At 47.3% G+C, this 24,650-nt stretch overlaps 2 protein-coding genes across 4 annotated transcripts; both read right to left on the reverse strand.

Annotated features, from left to right (window-relative positions):
- Window positions 1-287: 287 nt before the first annotated feature.
- LOC120827874 (myosin heavy chain, skeletal muscle-like) lies at window positions 288-7,726 on the reverse strand. Of its 2 annotated transcripts, XM_078084160.1 has the most exons (20): window positions 7,608-7,726; window positions 7,033-7,258; window positions 6,671-6,913; window positions 6,370-6,546; window positions 6,139-6,284; window positions 5,963-6,053; window positions 5,485-5,877; window positions 4,800-4,926; window positions 4,232-4,350; window positions 3,963-4,144; window positions 3,301-3,484; window positions 3,058-3,223; window positions 2,864-2,976; window positions 2,494-2,793; window positions 2,217-2,411; window positions 1,989-2,114; window positions 1,753-1,923; window positions 1,479-1,583; window positions 1,312-1,398; window positions 288-1,113 (listed from the first exon to the last, which is right to left on the reverse strand). In XM_078084160.1, exons 2-20 carry the CDS (start codon window positions 7,159-7,161, stop codon window positions 1,069-1,071), a joined length of 3,099 nt encoding a protein of 1,032 aa, XP_077940286.1. In that variant the 5' UTR covers window positions 7,162-7,258; window positions 7,608-7,726; the 3' UTR covers window positions 288-1,068. The 2 variants fall into 2 exon arrangements, with proteins under 2 accessions (XP_077940286.1, XP_077940285.1); XM_078084159.1 differs by having other exon boundaries at window positions 288-1,398.
- A 2,095-nt stretch (window positions 7,727-9,821) lies between these two features.
- Window positions 9,822-24,131, reverse strand: LOC120827861 (myosin-1B). Of its 2 annotated transcripts, XM_040191001.2 has the most exons (39): window positions 23,115-24,131; window positions 22,802-23,013; window positions 22,546-22,689; window positions 22,286-22,442; window positions 22,137-22,164; window positions 21,939-22,053; window positions 21,773-21,865; window positions 21,468-21,531; window positions 21,278-21,376; window positions 21,096-21,199; window positions 20,180-20,318; window positions 19,972-20,090; window positions 19,685-19,834; window positions 19,431-19,601; window positions 19,029-19,335; window positions 18,878-18,948; window positions 17,941-18,028; window positions 17,217-17,334; window positions 16,999-17,122; window positions 16,329-16,465; window positions 15,998-16,253; window positions 15,527-15,769; window positions 15,230-15,406; window positions 14,996-15,141; window positions 14,473-14,563; window positions 13,997-14,386; window positions 13,657-13,783; window positions 13,377-13,495; window positions 12,961-13,157; window positions 12,701-12,884; window positions 12,459-12,624; window positions 12,247-12,371; window positions 11,859-12,167; window positions 11,587-11,790; window positions 11,255-11,380; window positions 10,987-11,157; window positions 10,798-10,902; window positions 10,605-10,700; window positions 9,822-10,521 (listed from the first exon to the last, which is right to left on the reverse strand). In XM_040191001.2, the coding sequence occupies exons 2-39, from the start codon at window positions 23,000-23,002 to the stop codon at window positions 10,375-10,377; spliced, it is 5,808 nt and encodes a 1,935-aa protein (XP_040046935.2). In that variant the 5' UTR covers window positions 23,003-23,013; window positions 23,115-24,131; the 3' UTR covers window positions 9,822-10,374. The 2 variants fall into 2 exon arrangements, with proteins under 2 accessions (XP_040046935.2, XP_077940284.1); XM_078084158.1 differs by having other exon boundaries at window positions 9,838-10,700.
- Between the last annotated feature and the right edge of the window lie 519 nt (window positions 24,132-24,650).

Genomic DNA, 24,650 nt, shown 5'->3' on the forward strand with positions numbered 1-24,650 from the left:
CAGGCTTTCCAGGCCTTTTTTTTCCCACCCGATTCTGCTATAATATTCTTACAGGAGCAGAACCGATCCTCCCAGAGATCCGCTCTCAAAGGTCGTCTGCCCGATGTGTCCGGACACCAATCAGCCCGCTCTGCTGTATCCACCGAAATAGCATCTGTAAGACCCTCGTGACGGATGGTGAAAATAACCTGCGGCCCCATGTGTGTAGAAAAACCAGACCAAAATAACCGCAATGCACTTGAAGAACAGGGTTGTAGTGTTTATATTTTTGCAAAAACGCAGTGAAATAGTGAATATTCAGGACAAAATGTACCCTAAATTGCCTTTAAATATGAAGCTGTGCAATATACTAATAATAAACACCAGGAATTGTTCACATTTTGTTAGTGGATGTATGCTTCCTGAATTTAAAAAAATCCAACTCCCTTATTTCTTGTACTAATTAAGAGCAAGGCGTATAATATTCTCATTACTATTTTTATCACCATTTTATTTATATATTGCTGTAAATAGAGAGAGAAAGTACAGATATTTACCTGTTTAGACAGAACACAGGTCAAATTGCTTTTACAAACAGAAAGACAAAAAACTGAACTTTAAAAATGAGACGTAGGTGAATCCAACAAGATGGGAAATGATCGAACAAAGTAAATTTAACCACAATAATTAAAGGACACTATATACACTGCATTAGCATCCTTAGATATAATTAAAAACAATAATTTAGGAATACGCTAAACGGTTTAATATGTTCTATGGTTTAATAACAAATAAAGTAACGTTTGATCAAGTGACAGCAGTGTTTTATTTTATTGCCTCTATAGAAAGCTGTACAACATTATTAATAATAATAGTCTCTGAAAACAAGTTGACATCGCTTCATTTTTTATTATGAAATGCATTAAAGTAAATTTTATAGTTTAATTATTGGGTTAAATATTGTAGCTACAGATGTTTTCATCACTACTGGTAGATATGCAATAAAATATACACATATTTAAGTGTATTTGTTTGAGTAAAACACTGCATTATTAATGTGGTAAACTGCTTTTCATGCACATTCATGAGTTAAACTCGTGAGGCGTTGAGCTTCTCGTTCTGTCCTTCTTGGGCCTGCAAACGATTAAAAAACAGAATATTACAACATGATTTCATGAAGAACTTTAATTTCTGAAATCAGCTTAAACTGTAGAAGACAGAAACACATATTTGCGGTAGTAAAACCATGATAATTATCTTTATATCTTCTCTCCCACCACTTCTAAATACGAGCGTATATAATGCGCATAAGAAGCAAAACACAATTGTTACTGCGTGACGTTCGTTGGCCTTCATTTTGCTCTGCAGCTTGTCGACCAGCTCCTGCAGCCGAACGTTGTTCTTCTGCTCTTCCTCCGCCTGAAAGAGGTGGAGATCCGGGAGTCGTGATTCTGTCTTTTGTCACTTGATGTTTTTGAAGAACAGTGGAGGAGTTTTACCCGATAGCTCAGCTCCTGGACTCTTCTCTCGCACTGGCGGACTCCTCTGGAGGCCTCTGTCGAGCGCTTCTGCTCCAGGTCCAGCTCGCTCTCCAGCTCTCGGACCTGAAGGCCACACAGGGTCCTTTCTATGATCTCATTGCATTTGAATTAAATACATTTTAAATAACTCAAAGGTTCCTGATACAGTCATCCCCGTTGGAGCATCATGTCTATTTTTAGTGAAGATTCTTATTATGACTATGAAAGGTGGAAGTAGACGCGGTTAACAGACCCGAGCCTCCAGTTTCTGGAGCTCCTTCTTCCCGCCCTTCAGCGCCAGGTTCTTGGCCTCGTCCAGCCGGCGCTGCAGGTCCTTCACCGTCACCTCCAGGTTCTTCCTCATCCTCTCCAGGTGAGCCCTGGTGTTCTGCTCCTTCCTCAGCTCATCGGCCACCGCGGCGGCCTGGAGGTGTCGAGATAACATTTATTATTTAGCTTTACACACAGAAGGAGGGGGGAGCGCTTTACCTCCGTGATGGCTTTCCTGGCCTTCCCCTCGGCGTTCCTGGCCTCGTGAGCGGCTTCCTCGACCTCAGCGTGAAGACGAGTGACGTTGGCCTCCAGCTTCTTCTTGGTGTTCACTAGACCAGTGTTCTGCCCGAAAAGAAAAAAAAAAACCACGTGACTTCTGCAGGGACAGACAGACAGACAGACAGACAGGCAGACAGACAGACAGCGTTGTTCCTGTGAGTCTACCTGAGAGCGGAGGAGCGCGCTGGCGTCCACCATCTCCCGCTCGGACGTCTTGCGTCTCCGCTCCGTCTGCTCCACCGCGACTCGCAGCTCCTCCACCTCCGCCTGCGTCAGCGCCGTCCTCCGCTCCATCAGGGCCACCTGCTCCTTCGCGTTGTCCTGAACCCTCATCGACTCCTCCAGGAGGGTCTGAGCATCCTGAAAAATGCACTCGTCAGTCGCAGCGGAGAAAAGAAACAGGAGATTTACTACTTTAAATCACAGAAAACCACCACGTCACCTTCAGCTGCCCCCGGACGTTCCTCAGCTGCTCCCGAGCCTCGGCCGCCTGCCGGTTGGCGCGGCTCAGCTGGACCTCCATCTCGTTCAGGTCGCCCTCCATCTTCTTCTTCGCCCGCAGCACGCCGTTCCGGATCCGCACCTCGCCGTCCACGGCGGCCTGCGCCGCCCAGAGGCCTCTCCGCTTCAGTTGGTCCAGCTCCTCATCCCGCTGTGCCGCCCTGCGCACCACCTCGGCCTTAACCTGGTTCATCTGCGTCTGCGCTCGCGGCATCCGGGACTCCGCTTCTTCCAGGACGGCCTTCAGAGAAGAAGAAAACTGACGAATCGATGCCGCGCTGGTATTCGTTGTTGGCGGTCGCGGCGCGTACCTCGGATTCGTCCAGCGATGTCTGCGCGTCGTAGTCCTCCGTGGCCACCTGCTTCTTGAACTCCGGCTCGCGGATCGTCTTCCTGCCTTCCCCGAGTTGTTCGGAGACCTCCTCTTCGATAACGAAGCGCCGGTTTAGAAACCAGAAAAGCCCCTGTGCTATAAAAGGATTCATCGCGATGGCGCCTCACTCACGTTGCAGGTTCTTGTTCTCCCTCTTCGTGGCCTCCAGGTGCTCCAGCGCCTCCTCGTAGCAGTTCCTCAGCTTGAAGAGCTCCGTGCTCAGGGAGCGGGACTCCTTCCGGGCGCCCTCCAGCTGGGCCTGGCTCTCCTCGTGCTTCTGCTTCCACTCGGCCAGGATCTGAACGCAGGGGAGCGTTAGCTCGTAGCACTCACACACGCAGATGTGTGCGGGAGGGGGGGGGGGGGGGGGGGTACCCGGTCGAAGGTCCTCTGCTTCTTGTCACGGGCGGCTGCCACGCCGTTGGAGCGCTCCACGTTCACCACCAGGCCCTCCATCTCGCTTTGGAGCCTCCGTTTGGTTTTCTCCAGCGAGGCGCACTTTGAGTTCACCGCCTCCATTTGCCCTTCGGCCTCCTGGAGCCGCTGAGCGAGCTTCTTCCTGTCAACGATTAAACAAATGTTATAAAAATGTTAGCAAGGCGTCGCGTGTGGAGAGTCTTTTGGGTTTCGGTTTATTTCCCCCTCTTTTGGTTGGTCGGTTTTTAATGCTTTTTCATTCTAAATTAATTTTTTTGAAGAAACGAATGAGCGAAAGTTGTGCTTTTATGTTATTCTTCATGGAGAAACTAAATTGTAGGAATGTCAACTGAAAAAAAGCGTAGAAAAAACACATTATCATTGATCTTATAGAAAGCTAATTCTTTGATTTACTTCACTGTAATGAATTAATAACTTTCAAATACAAAGTTTACTAGTTTACTAAATTACTCAACAAATAATTCATTGATTTGGAAGCTTTATTTTCCTTATAATAGGCTTTACTAAAATCTTTCAATAAAACGTGCATGAAAAAGCAGATCTAATGTAAAACTGATGACTAAATGTCTGATGTGATCTATCGATCGGTGTCTGATCACTTTGCCTCCTCCGGCTCCTCGGGAGGCTCGTATCTGCTCCTCCACCGGGACACCTCGCCGTCGGCTTTGGACAAGCGGCGCTGCAGCTCGGCTTTGGCCTCCTGCTCCTCCTCGACCTGCTCTCTCAGGAGGTCGCCGTCGTGGCGGGCCGACTGCAGAGCGTGAGCCAGGGCGCTCTTGGCCTGGGGGGGCACAAACCGATCGGGTGGGCTTCAGGAGGAGGGAGAAAGCCGAGGGAAGCGGGCCGGTGTTTGCAAAGCGTCGCCTACCTTGGCCTCCTCCTCGACGAGCCGCTCCAGCTGCTCCACCTGCATCGTGAATTCCTGCTTCGCCCTCTTCAGCCGGGAGACGAGCCTCCGTCCCTCCTCCACCTGCCGGGAATATTCAGCTGGGAAGACCGGAAAAAACACTGTGTAACACTTGTACTTTACTCCCAACTCACTCATCCCAGAGGCACTTTTATATTCTACCACAGTCCATCTGAAAAGTTTTTTTAAATGTAACGTTTAGTTAAAAATTAAACTATCTAACACTTTATACAAATAGAGCTGAAAGAATACGTCTATTAATCAATTAGTAGATTGACAGAAAACTATTTTGTTAACAATATTAGATGAATAATTATGAACTTTGTCACTTTGGACTGGGTTACTATGACAAACATCTTTTACTATTTTAATTATAAAAAAATATTTAAAAAAAGATAATCAATGTGTCAACTTTTACGTTGATGCATGTGTAACAATAATATAATGATGTAATTTATAAGAGTAAAACAAATTATTCTTATTATTCCTTAAAATGACCTCCGTACTCCGTAATTTGTAACATAATTACCGCTCTCTGTTTGAAATCGAGTCCTCTGATTGGTCAGGTCAGAGATCTGCCGCATGTTTTCGTCGCTCTTGGTCTTCAGCTCCAGAAGCTGATCTTCAAGACAGCGACACGTCTTCTCCAGGTTCTCCTAGCAGCGGGTGAAGGTAAGAGGGTCAATGTGAATGTTGTCAACATATTTACCAGGGCTGTCAACATAAATGAGTTAATCTATGCGATTAATGTGGCCGAGATTAATGCGACAAAATATTTTAACGTACTTAACGTTTGTTAAGTTGACCGCGGAAACAAAACGGCCGCTAGCTGCAATCAAAAGTGATTACGCATTACTTGTAAGATTTAGTCTTATTTATTTGGAAGAAAAACAAACATTCATTATTATCAACATTGTAACAACAACAACATTCATTAATCGAGAGTAATACATTTTAAAATGTGCGATTAATCATTTAATTTAGAAAAATCTATTGACAGCCCTAATTTCTACACAAAGAGAAGTCAAAGCTTCACGTGTTAAAGCTGCATTCTGTGTAGTGACCAGCAGGGGGCAATTCCTCTGGTCCCATAGAAGTCTATGAGAAAATGACTTCTCTCTTGATTTATTCCCTCGGTAAACATTGTAAACATGAGTTTATGCTCAAGTTTCAAGTCTTGGTCCATTTTTTAATTCATGGTTTTCAAGTCTCACCTTGGCTTTGGCAATTATTTGCTTATTAACAGACAGTTCGTCGACCTCCATCTTCAGCTCGCTCTTCTCCTTCTCCAGCTTCTGCTTGACCCTCTGCAGGTTGTCGATCTGCTCGCCCAGCTCGGCCGCGCCGGCCGCCTGCCTCCTGCGCAGCGCGGCGGCGGCGGCCTCGTGGTGCAGCGTGGACTCCTCCAGCTCCCGGCGCAGCCGCTGGAACTCGGCCTCGCGCCTCTTGTTGACCCCGGCCTGGGCGGCGGCGGTGGCCCCCCCGGCCTCGTACAGCCGCTCGCCGATCTCCTCCAGCTCCCTGGAGAGGTCGGACCGCCGCTTCTCCGCCTTGGCCCGGACGGCTCGCTCGGCCTCGCCCTCTTCCTCCAGCCCTTCGATGCGAGTCTTGAGACGGAAACAGAAAGAAAAGGCCACCTTGAGGGTCGCTGTCGGTGTGCTCCATAAACGTCTCCACTGTGAGTTTCATTACATGGAGCTCCTTTATCTTCTTCTCAAGGTGGTTATTAACCATCTGCTCGTCTAGAATTCGGCCGAGCAGCTGGATGTTTTCCAATTCTTTCCTGCAAAGAAAAGCCGACACGAGGCGTCAGTTTAAAACCCGAGGTTCACTCTCCTCACACGAGCCGCCACCGCATCGGCCTCTACTTCTTAATCTTCTCCTCGTAAAGCTGCTTGTCCTTCTCGAGGTCCGTCAGGGATTCCCGAGCGAGCTCCAGTTCTCCCTCCAGCCTCCTCTTGGCTCTTTCCAGGTCCAAGCAGATCTTCTTCTCCTGCTCCTGCGAACCCTCCAGCTTCAAAAGCAAATTGGAAACGTACGTGATCGGGACGTCAGGTGACGCCGGCGTTTGAATGTTTAAATCGATGGCGGCGACTCACCTCTTCCACTTGCTGCTCTAGTTTGGCCTTGGCTCGGGTCAGCGTGTTGACCCGGTCTTCCTGGTTCTGGAGGTCGTCCAGAGCCTGTCGATGAGCCTCCTGGACGGCTTTCTTCTCTTTGGTCAGCTTGTCAATGTTTTCCTCCTGACCAGCCAGCTCCTCCTGCAGGGTTTTAACCTGGAAAGGTAAATGTTGCATAGTAGACATTTATTATGGAGAAGAAAGAAACATGAAGTACCAACATTCTAATTATTACTATCTTCTATATATTCAACACAACAGCACAGGCGAGATCACCAGCCTTGTTTTCCGTGGCGTGCTTCTCCTTCTCCACTCTAACCAGCGCCACCTCCAGGTTGTCGACGTCTCTCTTCAGCTCGGAGCACTCGTCCTCCAGCCTCCGCTTCTTGGCGGTCAGCTCGCCGTTGGTCTCCTCCTCGTCCTCCAGTCTCCGCGTCATCTCTTTGAGTTTGGCCTCCAGCTGGATTTTGCTCTTGATTAAGCCTTCACGCCTCTCCTCGGCATTGCAAAGATCATCCGAGTCCTGAGAAGAAGAAGAAGAAGAAGAAGAAGAAGAAGAAGAAGAAGAAAAAAGACTCTAAAGTGTGACGATTCGGCGGAGTTTAGTGAGATTTGGTATTCTTTATTTCCTGCGTCACTCACAGATTCCACTTGAAGGTTATTTTTCTCCTGCAAAAGAGAAACCATTTTCTCCTCCATGTCTTCCCTCTTGGACTCTGACTTCCCCAGATTGTCCTCGCATTTGACAAAGTCCACTTTCATGCTAGCCATCTCCTGCTCTCTGCGCTCTTCATTATTTTGTAGAACAGCTTCATCCACGGCCAGTGTTTCACATTCACGGTTTTGTTGCAGAATGAAGGCGCAGTCGCTGTAGGAGGATACACATCAGGGTTTTTTCACTGCAGAAGAGCATCCTTGGTGCCAAACTCACTTCTGAACAACAAAATTGGAGCTTTTCTTGCAACTTGCATGTTGCTCGTGAAGGTTAAAGTTTACCCAAGGCTTTGCCGAAAGCGTTCATAGGTAAACCTAGGAGGCCTTTATGGTCCCTCAGTGGTACAGAGATAAATGGAACCCAGGAGCTTCTCCGAAGCCTTCTTTCCATCGATGAACTGTCCCTCTGGCATTCTGGATTTTGCATGTTTGGATTTGGATAACGGCGGAACACCACAACCTGAAATATTTTTGTGTAGACTACATTAGGAATGAACTCTTACCTCTGCTTGAAGTCAGTGAAAACAACCCTGCTGGGGAATCCCTTCCTGTGATTTAGATCTTACTTAAAAGCCACCAACGTTACAGAGGCCAGAGGGGAAATGACGTCCCCAGCCTTCAGTAGAAAGGCAGGACAGTGAACGCCCGCAGGAGGTCGAGGCTCCTTTTATCAAAACGAACGTCCTGCTGACGCCGACCGGGCGTTTCGAACTCGGCAATGTCACCATGGAAATGTCAGTTGACGCCTTAGTGCTCTCTGCTCGACACGCTATGGCACAGGATCCTTTGGTGTTAATAAGAACACGTCGGCAGCGACAGGCGATGATCCTCCAGCACTATTTTTACGCCCGTCCGTCCCGTCATTAGCCGGTTAACGTTTGTTTAGCGGCTGCTGCTCCGCGCGACTCGTGGCTCATATTTAATGTATAACCAGCTACTGCATTCGGTGTGATTCTGTCTAATCAGAGACAGACGCGTGTCATTCTGTGTGTTTATGGGTGTAAACCGTACGCAGCTCAGCGTCTCAATGGAACACTGTGACCTTCGTGTTCGTCCCGGACTCGAGGACCACCTGCTCCAAGGCACCTTGCTCGAATTAACCGGATTAAACTCCTGGCAGATCGTTGACACTCTTTATGCAGGAGGCATCGTAACAAAATTGACTTTTTGTCCAGTGTAAAAATCTTTTTCTTATTATTCTTATTTTTTCTTATTAGGAAGGTGTTTTTGCCTATATTGCATTTTTTTAAAAAGGTAATCTTAGTTGGTTTTAAATTCATCATCAACATAAGAATTAGATAACATCAAAAAGATGAACAGATTTACAGGCTTAACTGTAACTTTTACACAGAGAAAAGAAATGTGCCGAGAATCGAACCCTGTGGCACACCACCACTTAAATGAATGTATAGAGACAGTGATATTAGAGTAATATCTTTAATCGTTTTCAACAAGGACAACAAGACCGAATGGCGTAGGTTTATTTTAAATATTTATTTTCGCATTTGAGTTCAAATGGTTTAAATTAAAACCATAACTTGTCAGTCTGCAACATATCTCATGATATTTATTCTAAGCCAAGGTTGGTGACATACATCCACCTTGCTTTGTCTGCTTTGTAAGTCAACACGTGACGAGGTGCATGTGTGTGAACGGATGAAGACAGCTTTGTTGCCCCTTTTAGAAGAAGCAGCGGAGATCGCCTGTAACTCCAGCTCTTCTTGTGTTACGGGGAACAAGTGTGAACAGCAGGTTGTCTTGAGAAATGCATCAAATCGTCTCTCAATGTCCAGGAACGTATTACTGGGACAAGAAGAAATAAGGCAAATAATAAGTCATTTAAAAAAAAAACATGTTCTATAGTAAAGTAAATCTAATCCTTTGACAAAACTTAAAATGATCACATTTGGAGTTACATTGATTACAACTTTAAAAAAGTGTAATAGACCATGAATACGTTTCAGAATGTGCAGTCAGTCGTTAGCAGGACTATTTGCTGGTACCTCTTTAGAAATAAATCATCAGACTAAGTTACTTCTTTATTTAGTCACCAGTAGTTTGATTGATTCCAGCTAATTTTGAATGTGTTCCATTATTTCCGTCTCATATAAACTTTATATAGTTGGTCTACTTGTTGCTTGTTTTTTTTCCGATTGATTTATTTTGAGTGTCCAGCTTGTTTACTGCTCTGAATGCGGGTTTGTCCCCCTCCTGTCCACTTCCTGTCCCGCTAGCGTCTCTGTACTTTCACGCCTCCTGGAGGTCACCTTCGGTTTATAGGCCCCGCCCCCCTTTTGGTGAAAGTCACACATGTAACTCAAACCCTGCAAATGTCCTCAGCTGCTGCTGAATACAAACGCATGCAAACGATGCTCAAACATCAGGCCTCGGTTGATGTGCTTTTTATCTCTTGGGGTTTTCTGCCTGAAGCTGTGAGTCGACGCTAACCTGATTCTCACGGTTTAATTGGCGGGAGAACAGAGCAGACCTCGATTATCAGCTGTGTGCTTCAGTTTAGTTAGAACCTGCAGGACGGCGGAAGCGTCTCAGTGTATCAGCCTGGTTTGTGATGAATTCATTCAACTGCATGTTAAAACATTTTATAACTTGTGTGCAGAAGCTACATTTTTTTTAGCATATAATCACATCAGATTATACATTTCCGTTTAAAAAAAAAGTAATTGTATCAATTGCTATAAAAAATGCACTTCAAGCTTCAGGACAAATAAAACCTTTTTTAAACGTTTTTTATTGTTTTGATTTTTGGTGACAGGTTTGACGTTGTGTGACATTTCAGCTAAACGGAGATCCGTTTATTACAACAACTGATTTATACAACCGTCACACATTGATGAAAGAAACCCAATTCCACTCAGCGTCCAAAGAAAACCATCAATCTCCAAAGTCTTATTTTCCAATATATCGTAGAAGTGTTTCTGAGTAATGCAGGTTGTCTTAAGGCCTTTACAGTGTGACGCTGCAACTGCAAAAAAAAGGTAAATATTAAAACAACACTGTTCTTTCAAATCAAAATCAAAGCTTTAAACAGATGTTTAAAGCTTTGTTCACAAGTTGATCCTTCCTGCGCTGCTATATTCTCCTCTCACCTAATGAAGTCAAAAAAACATTTTAGCTAGTTAAGTATTAACAAAAAAAATGAAAAGAAACCTTCAGACTAAATAAACCATTCATACCTATTGAATAAATCTAAAGCCTTTTCTGATTTCCTTAGAGGGAGTTACACGGTTTGCCCATATATATATATATATTCTATTCCCCCCTCCCCACCACGCCGTCGCGGCTCTTTGCTCGTAACTTGTTCAGCTGAGACTCGGCGACGTCGGCTCGCTCCTCCGCCGCCTGCAGCTCGTGCTGCACCTTGCGAGCTTTGGCCGAATGGACGCTGGTTTTCTCCTCCTGGGGCGAAAGAAACAACGCGATGAACAGATACACGTCGCCACCGTGTTAATGTGCTTCTTCGCCTCCTTTTGTTCACTCACCGCCTCCTCACACTGACGTTTGCACGCTTTCACCTTCAGCTGCAGTCTGTTCACCAAATCCTGAAGCCTCGCCGCGCCCTTCCGCTCCTCCTCTCTCTGAAACAGTCCGAGGCGCCGCGCTCACGACACCTTTCTTGGCACCGTTGCATCTCATCTCACTCGTTTGAACAGAGGCGGGATAAAACACGGTTACCTGGTAGGTGAGCTCCTTGATTTTCCTCTCATGCTTGCGGACGCCCTTCGTGGCCTCGTTGCTGCGCTTCTGCTCCAAGTCCAATTCCCTTTCCAGCTCGCGCACCTTTAAAAAAAAAAAAAAAACACCTGAAATGAGCTTTGTCATCTGTTTCCTTCCCCCCGAGGACTAATGGTCGGATTCACGCGCCTTGTTCTCCAGTTTCTGAAGCTCCTTCTTGCCGCCCTTCAGCGCCAGGTTCTCGGCCTCGTCGAGCCGCTGCTGCAGGTCCTTCACCGTCACCTCCAGGCTCCTCTTCATCCTCTCCAGGTGAGCGCTGGTGTCCTGCTCCTTCTTCAGGTCCTCGGCCATCATGGCCGCCTGATCCATGTGGTAAAGTTTAGGAGGTTAAATGCAGACACTCTCCATTGTGTGTGGGTGTGTGTGTGTGTTAGGGGGGGGGGGGGGGGGGGCTTACATCCATTATGGATTTTTTGGCCTTCTCGGCGGCGTTCCTCGCCTCCTGGGCGGAGTCCTCCATCTCTGACTGCAGCTGAGCTAAATCCGACTCCATCTTCTTTTTGGTGTTGAGCAGGCTGGAGTTCTGCCCAATAGGAAACATTCAGACGAATCTAAAGTGTGAATTCTTCAAAGCTACGAACAGGTACTGACATCACGTCTTCACTGAACATTTTATATCTTACACCTGCTGATGAGCATGAGAGTTCAACTCTTCCCTCAGCTGCGGTTCAGTCTCATTTTAGAAAGGTTTGCGTCGCCTTCAGGGCGTCCTGCACGTCGTCTCCTGACCTGAGAGTTCAGCAGCTGGATCCTCTCGCTCACGTCCACCAGCTCCTGCTCGGCCAGCCTGCGGCTCCTCTCCGACTGCTCCAGCGCCGCCCCGATCTCCTCGTTCTCGGCCGCCATCAGGTTGTTGCGTCGCTCGGCGATCGCCAGCTGCTCCCTGAAGTCCTCCTGACTGTGGAGCGCCTCGTCCAGATGGACCTGGGCGTCCTAGGAGAAAACTATGTAAACATGTATGTATAGATCTACATATGTCGGTCTCACGTGCGTCCACAAACCTTCAGCTGAGCCTGCACGTTCCTCAGCTGCTTGGTGGCCTCGGCCGCCTGCAGGTTGGCGTGGCCCAGCTGGACCTCCATCTCGTTTAGGTCCCCCTCCATCTTCTTCTTTGTCCGCACGGCGTCGTTTCTGCCGCGCGTCTCGGCGTCCAGCGAGTTCTGCAGCGTGTCCACGGCCCTCTGCTGGTTCCTCTTCAGCTGGTCCATCTCCTCGTCTTTCTCCGACACCTTTCTGTCCACCTCGGACTTGATCTGGGTCAGCTCCAGCTGGAGGTGCAGGATCTTGGCCTCTTGGTGCTCCAGGGACGACTAGAGAGAGACAACCGAAGCTCCACTGTAGCAACTTTAGTTTAGAGGAATCGTCTCATTTAAAAACTAAATCACAAACCTCAACTTCTTCCAAAGCTGCCTGTGTTTCTCTCTTCTCCTGCTCGGCTTGCTTGGCAGCTTTCTCCAGCTCGTGGAGGGTTTGAACAGATTGTCCGAGCTGCTCTGTGATTTCTATGATCTCCTCTGGAAACGTGAAGAGAAGAACGACTTGACCTCCATGTGGTAAACAACAACAAACACCACCAAGCGGACGATGCGGTGGCTGCTTACGCTGCAGGTTTTTATTCTCTCTCTTCATGGTCTCCAGATGATCCACGGCCTCCTCGTAGGAGTTTTTCAGCTTGAAGATCTCCGTGCTGAGAGCTCGAGACTCTCTCTGGGAAACTTCCAGATCGGATTGACTCTCCTCATATTTCTGTCTCCCTTCGACCAGAACCTGAGAGAGGAGGACGACCACAGGTGTAACCAGCTGCAGGCCTCCGCTGAAGAAGACCCAAACGCACCCAACGCACCTTGTCAAAGTTCCTTTGTCTCTTGTCCAACGCGGCGTTGGCTGCGTTCGACCTTTCCAGCTCGACCATGAGATCCTCCACCTCCTCCTGCAGCCTCTGCTTGGTTTTATCCAGAGACGCACATTTGACGTTCGCCGCCTCCTTCGTTTCCTCTGACTCCTGCAGCCGCTGGGCTAGACGCTTCCTGCCGACCCACCGGGGGCTTAGAACGTGGAGACAAACCCCCCCCCCACCCCAAAAACGTGCCGCACGGTTCCTACTTTGCCTCCTCCAGCTCCTCGGTGCGCCGGATGGCGTCCGTCTCGTATCTGCTCCTCCACTGGGCCACCTCGCCGTTGGCTTTGGACAAGCAGCGCTGCAGCTCGGCTTTGGCCTCCTGCTCCTCCTCGTACTGCTCCCTCAGCAGCTCGCAGTCGTGGCGGGCCGACTGCAGAGCGTGAGCCAGGGCGCTCTTGGCCTGGGGGGGTGGGGGGGCGGGCGGGGGGGGGAACGCACACATCAGGGATTTACACTGAAGCGACATGGAAGCTAAAGCTATGAGCTAAAAATATGACTCTTCTGCCGCGCGATGGCTCCTCTGAAGCAAAGCCAAAACATCTGGATGGCCCCCTGCTGGCCGGCTGTTTTCCCTCTGAGGTAGAGAGAGAGTTTCTAGCTGCCGCCGAGGCCTTCTCACCTTCATCTCCTCGTCCAGGAGTCCCTTCAACTCCTCCACTTGGTGACTCCCCACAGATCTGACTCTGCTCAGCTGGGTGAGAGAGACCTCCTTCTCCTCCAGCAGGCGTGCGAGCTCACCTGATCGGAATAAAGAGCAGATGTTGGATTGTTGTTACTGACTTCTCTTTCACATTCCCCTCACTTGACATGCTGCACTCACCAGCTCCGTCACACAATCCACACACACTGACTTCTGACTTCTCTCTTTTTAAACGTCATAATTTCGCTGAGAAACGTACTGATTTCTGCCTGTTGGCGGGCGCTGAGCGTGGTGGAGTCACTGAGGGACCTCTGAGCTTCATCCGCTTTGCTTTTATACTCATTCATTTGGTCTTCGAGGCTCCTGCACAGCTTCTCCAGATTAGCCTGAGACAGCGAGCATCGATTATCACAGGTTAAAGGCTCGTTCGCTGTCAACACGCTGGTGCAGATGTAGCTCATATGTAAAAGGAAATTGTCTTCTCAAGGAATGTAAACAAACAGATCTGCGGACGAAGAACATGGCCGACATCTACACATGCACCAATCCTCGTGGAGGTAAACTAAATGTTTAAGGACCGGGACCCCCGCGTCTCTCACCTTGCTCTTCAGGACGCCGTCCGTGTGGCTCGCCGCGTCGTCGACCTCCATCTTCAGCTCGCTCTTCTCCTTCTCCAGCTTCTGCTTGACCCTCTGCAGGTTGTCGATCTGCTCGCCCAGCTCGGCCGCGCCGTCCGCCTGCCTCCTGCGCAGCGCGGCGGCGGCGGCCTCGTGGTGCAGCGTGGACTCCTCCAGCTCCCGGCGCAGGCGCTGGAACTCGGCCTCGCGCCTCTTGTTGACCTCGGCCTGGGCGGCGGTGGCCCCCCCGGCCTCGTCCAGCCGCTCGCCGATCTCCTCCAGCTCCCTGGAGAGGTCGGACCGCCGCTTCTCCGCCTTGGCCCGGGCCGAGCGCTCCGCTTCCACCTCCTCCTCCAGCTCCTCGGACCGGGCCTGCGGGGATCGGGGGGGGGGGGGTGGTCACTGCGCGTCGGTGGGGACTCACCTGCAGAACAAAGGTCCACTGTTTGCTTTGTTACCTGAAGCTCTTTGATCTTCTTCTGCAGCTGGGTGGAGAGGACTTGCTCGTCATCCACTGTGTTCTGCAGGCCGCTGATGTCAAAGTCCTTTCTAGAAAAGGGTAAACATCTGCATTTACCGCCAGGAGATGTGTGTGTGTGTGTGTGTGTGTGTGTGTGTGTGTGTGTGTGTGTGTAAGTGTGTGCGTCCGTCCACTTCTGCTACCTCAGATGTTCCATCGGCTCGATTTTTATTTGTGATGCCTTATAACCTCCCGCTTTATTTACTGCTGACTCAGCTCGACTCAATGGTGTTTTGTACATTCCAGATGTGCTCATTGCAGACACAGCTGGTGGAGATCTGCACACTACGGCACCGTTTCGGTAAATTAGGCTTATTTGCTTTCTGTTGATGAGAAGCTTGATTTTCACATCAAGTCCAACAGAAAAACACACTTAAATCTCCGGGGATGGTTATTATTCTTAAATCGTTCCATTGTGTGTTTCAGGACTTAAACATTGAAACATTGAAACAGCTTCTCACTTCTTCAGTCTCTCCTCCACGTGTTGCCTTTCGTTCTCCAGGTCCATGATGGTTTCCAGCGACAGCTTCAGGTCCCCCTCCAGCCTCCGCCTGGATCTCTCCAGGTCCAAGTTCACCTTCTTCTGCTGCTCCAAGGAGCCCTCCAGCTGCGAGAGACGTCCAAGGGCACAACGTCAACCGGTGCAGCGGGGAACCACACCGGGGAGCGTTCTGGAAAACGTGGGGCGGACTCACGTCATCGACCTGCTGCTCCAGCTTGGTTTTGGCCTTCGTCAGGGCGTTGCCTTTGTCCTCCTCGGCCTGCAGGTCGTCTAACGTCCGCTGGTGCTCCTCGTGCAGAGCCCTGATCTCCTTCGAGGACTTCAGCAGCTTTTCCTCCAGAGTTGTGAGCTCCTCCACTAAGTTCTTCACCTGCGGGGAGAAATGAAGTTAAGATAGTTTCATGCAACTTCATCCTTCTGCTCCATCTTTCACGTCACATCGCGGTATCAGTACTTTTACTGCAGTGAAAGAACCAAATACTCCTTCCACCTTATTCTCCGTGGCGTATTTCTCCTTCTCCACTTTGGCAATGGTGAGCTCCAGGTCGTCGATGTCCGTCTTCAGCTCTGAACATTCGACCTCCAGCTTCCTCTTCTTGGCGGTGACGTCGGCGTTGATCTCCTCCTCTTCCTCCATCCGCTCGGAGAACTCTTTGACTTTGGCCTCCAGGTGGATCTTGCTCTTTATCAGGACTTCGCAGCGCTCCTCGGCGTCGCACAGGTTCTCCCTCTCCTGGAGAGCCGTCAAAGGAAGCGCTGAGCTGCAGCTCATTCATCTTGGTGGTGCAGCACCTTCAATAACCCTCTGAAGTGTGTTTTACTATCTAGTTACATATTCTTCAGTCTCAATGTTTAGAGTGTTTTTATTAATGTGAATATTTCTTATGTTTCTATTGCATTGTCATGATATAAATGTATGCATTCCCTCTTCATCTCTTTATCCCCTGTGTTGCTCACGTACTGCTTGGATTTGAAGGTAAAGGTCGTTCTTCTCCTGGAACAGCACGACCATCTTCTCCTCCAGCTCCTTCCTCCTGGCCTCCGACTTTGCCAACTCCTCTTTGAGTCGGGAGAACTCCTCCTTCATGTTCTGCATCTCCTTCTCAGCCTCGGCGCTCCGCAGCAGAGGCTTTATCTTGAAGAAGAGCCTCATCCAGGGCCAGTTCTTCACATTCATGAAGGATCGGATGTTGTACTGGACGACAAAAATGGATTCTCTACGGAGGGACGTAGAGATCATTAATAGACTTCTCGTGTTTATTCAACTGAAGCCACTAGAATAGGAAAGAAACCTCTTCTTCATCATCTCCTTGAGCCGCTGCCTGGTGACGTAACCCCTGGAAACGGCCTGGATGCGAGTCATCAGAACCGCCAGACGTTCATCCCTCATCTCCTCCAGCAGACCCAGGAGGCCGGCTTTGAAAAACACCTGTTTGAAACACAAATTCATGTCACTCAGGAGGTTTGAGGCCTTCAGAAGCAAAATCAAGCAAAGAATTTGGTAAATATATATAATTTAATTGAATTCATTGAGGAAGGTATTTTATAGTACATTCCTTTGAGTTACATAATTAACGTTTCATCAGATTAGAATTAAAGTACAGAAAGTACTCATGATGCAGAAAGACACATTTAAGAACAATATCAATTAAATTGCTGATATATAAGTTATTGATGAGATAATATGTTAATCAATTTAATCATGCAGCCGATAAGAGGCAATCATAATTATTATGTTAATATTTTTTATTCATAATCTGAATCTGTAAATAAGCAATGTTGTCAAATAATTAGATTAGACAATAATTAGACAATAATTGGAATTAGAATAGATGTAAAAAATACACAGTAATATTGAAGTAAATTCAAAGCACCTAAAAATCTACTCATGTTAAGTACTATTTTCACTGTAAATATTTAATGTCATGGTGACAAAAGGTCCACATAAATGAAATAAAACACCTTTGTGTATCCGAAGCGGTACTGGCCGTGGTCCACGTCAATGGAGGTCAGCAGCTTCTCTGAAGCCTTCTTGCTGTCGATGTACTGCCCCTCGGGGATGGCGCCGGCGTTCAGGATCCGGTACCTGTCGCTCACGCGGAGGGACAGAGTGAGAGTTGCCGGTTCAGAGCTTTCTGCCTTTAGACTCGTAGCAGGAAAGAGCTCTCTGCGTGTCTGACCTCTGCTTGAAGTCCCCGTAGAGGATCCGGCTGGGGAATCCCTTCCTGCAGATCCGGATCCCTTCCAGCACGCCGTTACAGCGCAGCTGGTGGAGGACCAGATGGTGGTCCATGGAGCCTGGGTGGAGGTTACCGTCCGGGTTAAAGGAACGTCAGTCCGGTTTGTTCAGGTCGTATTGGGGACTAATATAACGTGACTTTTTAACACGGTTTATTATCCGGTTTGATCACATCAGGTTTTATTATTCAAAATTGTATGTTATTACCTTCAACATCTGTATTGAAGCTTCTTGTTATTATTGTGAGGTGAGTGTGTGATGTGATGCAGAAGACAAATGACCAGCAGGGGGCGACTCCTCTGCTCCCATAGAGGTCTATGAGAAGATGACTCTACTTCTCTCTTGATTTATTCCCTCAGTAAACATTGTAAACATGAGTTTATGGTCTCAATCTCTAGTTTCAGGTCTTCTTCAACACAGCATGATGTTCAAACAGAAACCATAAAGCAGGGGATGCCTTAGGGCTTCTTTAGCGTACCATAAAGAATGGAAACAAGGAGAAACGGCTGCCAGGCTCTGTAACTATGGTAACAAAATCCTCCTGCCAGCATCTCAAGCTAAATAACGGCCGGGTTATTTACAAATCTCCTTTATTTGAGGTGAAGACAATGTAAAGAGTGCCATTGATCTTCGTTCTTTGGCCTCAGAATGAAAACTCCTCTCACCTGGCGTCTTGGTCTCGTTTGGGATGATGCATCTCACAAAGTGAGGATGAGTGGACCGCAGGTTGGCCATCAGTTTATTCAGGTTCTCCTGCAGGACATGAACAAATGATGTCTCTTAAGCTGGTATGACTTTTGTCAAGTGTGGGGACAGAAACATCGCGTTGTAATTACTTTTATATTTCTGTTAGGCTTAAGTGCCTCTTTCACATTTCCTGTTTAAACAATCTAAAGTTATTAAAGGTAAATAAAATGTATTCAATGTAGGGCTGCAACTAACGATTATTTTGATAACCGATTAATCGGTTGATTATTTCTTCGATTAACCGATGAATCGGATTTAAAAAAAAACTAATTAAAAAGCTTTAATTTCCAACCCTTTATTCTAAAACAGAACCTCAAATTCGTCAGAACTAGTTCTCTATACTACACTCACAAACACACCCTCATGTTCACTATTATTCATAAGCATATTCATTAAATTATTACCATCATTGTAGTGCAAGTTAAGTAAATGCATACAGCTAAAAAACAACCAAGTGCTATGAGATGAATTTAAAATGGTATTTGTAAATAAATGCATTAAAGGCTTCTTAGTTGATTTAATGGATCACCATGTGTCTCCCTTTACAGGCATAACATCAACTACCGTATAACCCACAGTGCGCAAGCGCACTGGACTACAATATCCGCAACTCATTGAGTGACGTAATAATCGCGCGACACAATGAAACGATAATGAAATTCGTTGCGAACGCTTTTAATAATCGATTTTAATCGATTTTATCGATTCGTTGTTGTAGCCCTAATTCAATGTTTACCCTTCAGAATGTTGATCATGTAAGTAACCATGTGGAGAATATCTGGGACAAACAACTGCTTTTACACAAATAACAAGTTATAAATCCACCCAAATAATTTACAATTAATCCATTATTACCCTGAAAACCGCGGAAACCGTCTGGAAAGAAGAGCCCTTTTTCTTAGCACTCCTCTTGCTTCCACCGGCATCTGCGGGGAAGAGAAGCGTAATTTCCATCGTGTAAAGAACCCCACAGGTCGACATGGATCCCACCGCCGAGAAAACACACCGTCGGCCGCGGCGTACGTGGCGAAGAGCCGAGAGAGCAGCTTCAGAGAGGCCTTCTGGTAGAGCTGCACCACCGTGTCGTTGAGCGGGTCCTTGTTCTTCTCCAGCCAGCCGCCGATGTTGTAGTCCACGATGCCGGCGTAGTGCACCAGGGCGAAATGGGCGTCGGGCCTCCCCTTGGCGGGCTTGGGCTTCTGTAGGATGGCGCTCTTCCCCAGGTGCTGGTCGTAGAGCTTGTTCTTGAAGGAGCCGTCGCTGGCCTTGGGGAACATGCACTCCTCCTCCAGGATGGAGAAGATGCCCATCGGCTGTGGGGACAGAAGGCCGGCCGAAGGGGGGTCTTTCCACCGCTCGGAAGTAGAACCAGTTTAGCCCGCGGAAAGACGGAAAAAGGAGAGGGTACCTTTTCGATGAGCTCGATGCAGGCGGCCAGGTCCATGCCGAAGTCGATGAACTCCCAGTCGATGCCCTCCTTCTTGTACTCCTCCTGCTCCAGCACGAACATGTGGTGGTTGAAGAACTGCTGCAGCTTCTCATTGGTGAAGTTGATGCACAGCTGCTCCAGGCTGTTCATCTGCATCGAAACATCGGTTCAGTTGGCGTTGAGGTTCTTGGAAGAAGACTTTTACAACAGGTGTTACAGTGAACTTGGTTCACCTCGAAGATCTCAAACCCCGCGATGTCCAGGACGCCGATGAAATGCTGCCTCGGCAGTTTGGTGTCGAGCTGCTTGTTGATCCGGGTGACCATCCACAGGAATAGCTTCTCGTACACGGCCTTAGACAGAGCGCCCATGGCATTGTTCACCTGGAGGAGGTATTCACACCCGTTGCTATAGTAGAAGTACTAATACCACACTATGAGAGTACTACACCGCAAGTACAAGACTCTTAATGTCTCCTCACAACATGCTGAACACACATATTCAGAAGTAGAAACTGTACCTGCTGAGGAGTCTGACCTTTGGTGACGTACTCGTTCCCCACCTTCACTCGGGGGTAACAGAGCGCCTTCAGCAGGTCAGCCGAGTTCATGCCCATGAGGTAGGCCACCTTATCCGCCACTGTGGGACACACACACACACACACAGGTTGCGATGTGAGAGCCGCTGGAATGCGCGTGGTGCGTTGGAAGCACCTTCGGCTGTCTCACCCTCGGTGCCGTCGGGCTCCGCCTGCTCCTCGCGCTGCTTCAGCTTAAACTTCATGTTCCCATAATGCATCACGGCGCCGGTCAACTTGTAGATGCCGACTTTTTCCTCGCAGTTAAACCCCAGGATGTCAATGGCCCTCTGAGGACATGGACGCACATTTTGTAGCATCGGGATTAGCGATTAGTTTAGCAATAAGACATCATATTTTCTATTATATCATTTTTATTAAAAGTGTAGACCAACCCACTCTCATCTTGAATTTATATTAAGAATATTTAAAATGTGTATAATAGTAGTGAGTATACTAAAACTTTAGAATAAAATAAAAACTTATAATAACCACTTTCATCATGACAGATAATAATAACAATAGGCAATCACATTATATAGGGCTGTCAATAGATTAAAAAAAAATAACTCAATAATCGCACATTTTGGAATTCATTAATCTCGATTAATCAATATTGTTTTTGTTACAATGTTATAATGAATGTTTGTTTTCCTTCTAAAGACTAAATCTTAAAAATAGTGAGTAATCACTTTAGGAAGCATGTATTTTAGATGCTATTTTAAACACAAAACTACACATCATCACATGAACATCATGGAGGCAGAATTCCACCTGGTGGAACATGTTGAACTAGCGACTCTGTCCGCTGTGTTTGAAGTAGCTTAGCCTAGCAGCTAGCTTAGCATAGCGCTGCATTAAGTGGTCCGTTTGCCACTCACCCCCCTTCTGTTTGATGTTTGACATATATGTATGTATATATATATATATATATATGTATGTATATATATATATATATATATATATATATATATACATATATATATATATATATATATATATATGCATTTATATATAAATATATGCATTTATATATAAATATATGCATTTGAGCCCGGTGCACTCACATCGGTGGCCATCAGCTCCTCGGCGTCGTTGATACTCAGCACGCTGATCTCGCCCTGGCTGATGAACGGGTAGTCGTACGGGTTGGTGGTAATTAGCAACGTTTCTGAAATGAAGCACTAACAGTATTGTTTTTTGTCAGATATACTTAACAAACGGTTAAGAACATAAGGAAGATATTTACTGATTAAATCAGGCTTTTTGTTTGACAGGATCTGGTAGAAGATGTGATAGCTCCTCTCTGCCGGCAGCTGAAAGGTCACTCGGGATTTTTCCAAAAGGTCTAAAGAAGAAGAAGAATATTAGAACAAATATGATAAAATATACTTCAGAAATAGCAGTAGAATCAATGACACAGATGTAAGAAAACTTACATGTTTCGATATCAGCCGATGCCAACTTGCCCTTTGTTCCAAAGTGGATGCGGATGAATTTTCCCTAAAAAAGTTACTATAGTTTCATAAATGAAATTGAAAATAGGTAAAGAAATGAAACGAGCTCTTTGGCATTTCTTTTAGTAATTCTTTAAAATATTTTATTTCCAATACTTTTATTTTTATTTTGAATGCAGGACTATTATTGCAGTCATTATAATATTTAATTCACAATGTTTTTCTTGAGGTAACAGATTCATCATTTTCTAAAATAAAAACAAATAAAAAAAATAATTTGAGCTCACGAATCGAGATGAGTTGTCGTTCCTCACGGTCTTGGCGTTGCCGAAGGCCTCCAGCAGCGGGTTGGCCTGGATGATCTGGTCCTCCAGAGTCCCCTGTGGACATCATGGGTGATGAAAAACGTCTCCTCACCGACCCGCGTCACAACGAGACATGACCGCTCTCAACCTGCATCTTGCTGGGAAGCTGCTCCTTCTTGCTGGAGTCTCCGACCGATGCGATGGTGGCAAAGTACTGGATGACCCGCTTGGTGTTGACCGTCTTCCCAGCACCGGACTCCCCGCTGAGGGAAAGAACGGCCGCTGGTGAGATGAAGAATTACCTTTCAGGAGATTCGGTTCCACGTGGGGACAAAGTGTGACTCACGTGATCAGGATGGACTGGTTCTCTCGATCTGATGGAGGCAAAGAAACTTAAATCAAACTCTAGAAGCCACATTTAAGTCATTTTTTCCACATTTGATCACTATAGTTTGCATTGTGTTGTCTAAACGTGTGCGAATGGTCGGACGGGACCTGTCAGCATGTACTGGTAGGCGCTGTCAGAGATGGCGAAGATGTGCGGCGGGGCCTCCTGCCGTTTCTTCCCGCGGTATCCGGCCACCACCTCCGGGTTGTAGACCGGGAGCCACTTGTACGGGTTCACCGTGACGCAGAAGAGCCCCGAGTACGTCTGCAGAAGAGGACAGCGAGGACAGAGAGGACAAAGCGCCGCGGTGAAGGAAGCGCGACTGGAGTGCGACGGCCATGTTTGCTTTCGGGTGCTCGGCGGTTACGTAGATCATCCAGGCGGCGTAGCGCTCCTTGAGGTTGAAGAGCACGGCCGGCTCGTGCAGGTGCGTCAGCAGGGCCATGTCCTCCAGCTTGTCGAACTTCGGGGGGTTCATGGGACGGATGTCGTCCAGGTGGACCGAGACCAGCTGAGGAGGGAAATCCACGAAACAAAAATATAAAAAAAGAAAACCCTGTTTGGCGAACGAAAGCCTCAAATACGTCATTTTAACAACACGGGATGTTAGAAGTGTGTCTCGCCTTTCCGTCCTCTGTCTCCACGGTGACCTTGGAGCCGTCTTGGTCCCTGATCTTCCCCTTCACGTACTCCTGCTTCGGGTCGGGCACAAAGATGGCCGCCTTGGCGTCGAAAGGCGCGTTCTGCGCCGCGATCCTCTCCCGCTCCGACTTGCGCAGGTAAGGGGCGGCCACCCCGAATATCTCCATCTCGGCGTCGCTCATTTTTTATGCCGCTGCGCGAGGCGGGACGAAAAGAAAGGAAACAAATGAGAAAGAAATCCGATGGTTGAAAGTAAACGGGTGTTTGTCAGGGTGAAAGTGGCGTGCTACTCACCAGAGATTCCCCTCGCAGTGCTTCAGAGGAACAGAGCTGACACCCCTCACACCCACAGCGACACTTTTATAAGCGCCGCTCGGGCCCTTTGTCCCCGGGGCCTCGTCCTCCTATATTTGGAGATCTGGCTTCTACAAAAAAAAAAAAGACAATGTTTTTTTTATTTCTATGTTTAGCTGTATTGTGTCACTTCTTTTAAACGGTTTCAATTGCGGCGTCCATTAAAAAGCAATGAAGGCTAAGGACGGCAGCTTTAGGGGGGCTTTGGGGGCCCGGGCTCATTCTCATGAGGTTGGTGGGGGGCAGATTAGATCCATTGAGGCATCGCTGAAATTCTGGCATTCGGCCGCCTGATCGCTCGGGACTGTTTGGGTTTTGTGTGTCGAGGGCAGCCGGGCGACATTTTCCAGATTCCAGACAGATGAACGTGTCGGAGCCTCGTTGAGCGGAATGAGGCGGCGCTCATTCGACCATTTTTAGTGATTCCATGTGGAGAAAAGTTCCTCCTGCTCGTCATGTATTTATTGTTTGCTTGTTGTTGGAAGCTTCAGAGTCTGAAGGCCTTCGCAGTCTGAATATTACCCACCAAAAACGAATAAGCGTTTGGGAGCTGGGTTATTTTTAAAAGGCATCGACCAATCACGTGTCTTTAATTAAGAAGCAACGACACAGAAGGACCAGATTCACTCCTTCTGTTCTCACCTTTCACAATAAAAGCCAGTATTATAAGTGTCAGTATGATTGGCAATTTCATGTACATTGTCAGTCAGTCTATCATGTTGCATTGTGTTACTTTGTCAACAGCTGAAGGAAAATAAACACCAAATAAAATCACGTTGGCGAGACAGAATAAACTTCAGCAGAGGAAACGCATTCCGGGGGGAGGAGGGCGCCGCCTGGCAGCGCATCACAGACGCTCTAATTGGGGCTGATTTAAATGCCCCCTAATGTCACTTGAAGGTCTGGCAACAGCTGCGATTATAACGGGCGAGGAGGCCGAGGGGAACGTGGTGCGGGAGGGAGGTCGACCGACGCCTCGCCCCCCCCCCCCGATCAACACAAACAAGGAATAACCTGCTCATTTAAACATGCGGTATCGAACGTTAGCGAGCAGTAACGTCAGCTAAAGTTAAAGTCTATGGACTCAAGTCGTTATGATTTACAACTCCTCTTCAAATAAGCTGCTCTTATCCAAACAGAAGTTAGCTCTTAATTAGCAAAAGCTACAAAGTCGTTAGTGATTAAAGTTTATGTAACGTGTAAACACAACGTGTTTCAGTAGGAAACTGGAATTATATAATCATTAAACAAAGATAAAATATGTTTAATAGAGGGAGGGCTATTTTTGTTCTGTTACATTTGAACAGAACGAGGCTAGCTGTTTCCTAGCATTTACCCTTTTTATACTAAGCTAAGCTAACGTAATGTTAATGTACACTAAGAACTAACACGTGTTTGTTTTTTAAGATGCTCCTCATCATCTTTAATCTATTTACGTGGTCTTTAAATGCTTGTAAACAAAGAACAAGGTTTCCG

This window comes from Gasterosteus aculeatus, chromosome 11 (genome assembly GCF_964276395.1).
Source record: "Gasterosteus aculeatus chromosome 11, fGasAcu3.hap1.1, whole genome shotgun sequence".
NCBI classification, from domain to species: domain Eukaryota; kingdom Metazoa; phylum Chordata; class Actinopteri; order Perciformes; family Gasterosteidae; genus Gasterosteus; species Gasterosteus aculeatus.

Excerpts from the sequence above, each read along its gene's own strand:
- LOC120827874 (XM_078084159.1), bottom strand. The coding sequence starts at position 7,161 with ATGGCTAGCATGAAAGTGGACTTTGTCAAATGCGAGGACAATCTGGGG. Across the intron at positions 3,224-3,300 it reads AGCAGAGGACCTTCGACCGG|ATCCTGGCCGAGTGGAAGCA; the intron begins GTACCCCCCCCC and ends CCCTGCGTTCAG. Across the intron at positions 1,399-1,478 it reads TCCAGGAGCTGAGCTATCGG|GCGGAGGAAGAGCAGAAGAA; the intron begins GTAAAACTCCTC and ends CACCTCTTTCAG.
- LOC120827861 (XM_078084158.1), bottom strand. The coding sequence starts at position 23,002 with ATGAGCGACGCCGAGATGGAGATATTCGGGGTGGCCGCCCCTTACCTG. Across the intron at positions 21,200-21,277 it reads CAAAAAGCCTGATTTAATCA|AAACGTTGCTAATTACCACC; the intron begins GTAAATATCTTC and ends GCTTCATTTCAG. Across the intron at positions 14,564-14,995 it reads GTGGAGGAGAGACTGAAGAA|AAAGGACTTTGACATCAGCG; the intron begins GTGAGAAGCTGT and ends ACCCTTTTCTAG.